The 1,829-nt window shown below is 37.1% G+C and overlaps 1 protein-coding gene across 1 annotated transcript; it reads left to right on the forward strand.

The window, feature by feature from the left end:
* The first annotated feature begins 472 nt into the window (after nucleotides 1-472).
* LOC113306075 (glutamic acid-rich protein-like) lies at nucleotides 473-1,253 on the forward strand. Its single transcript, XM_026555062.1, has 2 exons — nucleotides 473-496; nucleotides 693-1,253. The coding sequence occupies exons 1-2, from the start codon at nucleotides 473-475 to the stop codon at nucleotides 1,251-1,253; spliced, it is 585 nt and encodes a 194-aa protein (XP_026410847.1).
* The last annotated feature ends 576 nt before the right edge of the window (nucleotides 1,254-1,829 follow it).

A 1,829-nucleotide genomic window follows, 5' to 3' on the forward strand; every position in this document is an offset into this window, starting at 1 on the left:
ATCGTCGTCTGACCATATTCCGGCCGACACCGACCAGGTAAGCAAAATATATTTTTTTGCTGATTCATGAATTGTTCATGTTTTGTTCATGTTAAAGTTATATATACATGCGCATATATAGCGCGTGAGTTTTGTAAAAAACCCTTGTTTTAGAAACGTACGTTCCTTCGATCGTTAGTTTATGAAACTAGCAATAATCCCTGACCTGGGAGAGTTTTTTTTTATATATATAGACCTGTGTCTAGTGAAAGATAAACGATCGTACGACGGAAAAGAGAGATTTTTTTTTTAATAAAATCATGAAATATTCACGATTTTTTATTGCTCACGTAATTTTTTTTATTATTACGTGAGTAATTCACGATTTATATATATATATTATTTTTCATTGAAAATCAAAGTCTGATTTTTGAGTAATATTTAAAAGTAGACAATTATTTATGATGAAATATTGTTTAGCTTTTGTAATTCAATGGTGAATGTTCACACGGTGGAAGTGTTCATGATTTTTATGAAAATCTGAGTTTTGCTCGTCTTTTGTAGATTCGAAGAAACGAGGAAGTTTTGAAGTGTTAACTCTGATATCATAATCACTGTTGTTAGTGAAATCATAAACAGGTAAGAGTTAAGGATTACCATTTCGTTGTGAAATTGACATTGGCATATTCCTGATTCTGTGTTTCTGGTTCCAGATAATCGTGACTTTCAGCAGTGATTATTCTTCTAGCTCTTCTGAAGAGGATTCCGAAATTCCTAGGCCAGAGATGAAAACTTCTTCAGCAGAAGCACGTGCCAAAATGGAACGATCACTGAAGGATACTAAGGAAATTATAAATGGTATGTCCCTTGATCGTCTGAAGGTTGTTCGTTATGGATTCTTGAAGAGAAAAACTGAGGATGAGATATTATATGATTATCGGCAAAAGAGACACCGACTTCAGCAGAAAAGGCTAGCAGCTGAGGAGAAACTTCGATCTCGTGCCGATGGCATAGCTTCAGACTCAGATGCTGAGGAAGTCGAATCCATATGGGAGCCGAAGAAACGCAAAATTAGGACATATCCGCCTGCCAGGGAGATTGAGCGATTGGTCGAGGCTGATCTCCAATCCGAACGCGAGGAAGAAGAGTATTGGGATGCAATGTACGGCGATCCCGAGGAGAGTGAAGTCTCTAGTGAGGATTCAGACAGCAACTCCGAGGAAGAGTTTGAAGAGGATTCTACAAACGACGATGATGATGACAATGAATCTTAATCGTAATCTTCTTTGAACATTTGAATGTCTTTTTAGCCTTCATAGTAGACATCTCTTTGATTATTTGAACAACTTCACTTCAGAATTAGGATTTTCTTTTTTGAATGAGAAACCCTTTTATTAATATTAATTCCTTGTCTTGCCCTTCTGATTGAATTAAATGAAATAAACCAATGTTCATGTGCCAAAATCCATCATAATCCACTTCGGCATGCTCCAGTGATTTCCGCCTGTGAAAAATACTAGGATGTGCCACATAGGTTGGGAAGACGTGTGACGTGTACAGAACCGTGGGGTTATTTTCTGACCATGTCCAGTCTTGGTCATTGCCAGTCCCCAGTACGTTATTTTCCTCCGCTTCTCCAGTATTGATCTTGTTTGAAATTATGGTTTCAGTAAAACTCGCAACTGAGTTGACTATCCGCAGAAGATGAGTATCCATTGTATCTTGTATATATCTTCAAGACTTAGGGTTCCTTATTTATACAACATATCTCCTTCCGCTTTTGCATATTATCATAATAAATTTTGATCACGATCATACCTCTCATCATAATGTCTGGTAGTGGCGCTTCT

This window comes from Papaver somniferum, chromosome 8 (assembly GCF_003573695.1).
Source record: "Papaver somniferum cultivar HN1 chromosome 8, ASM357369v1, whole genome shotgun sequence".
Classification (NCBI taxonomy): domain Eukaryota; kingdom Viridiplantae; phylum Streptophyta; class Magnoliopsida; order Ranunculales; family Papaveraceae; genus Papaver; species Papaver somniferum.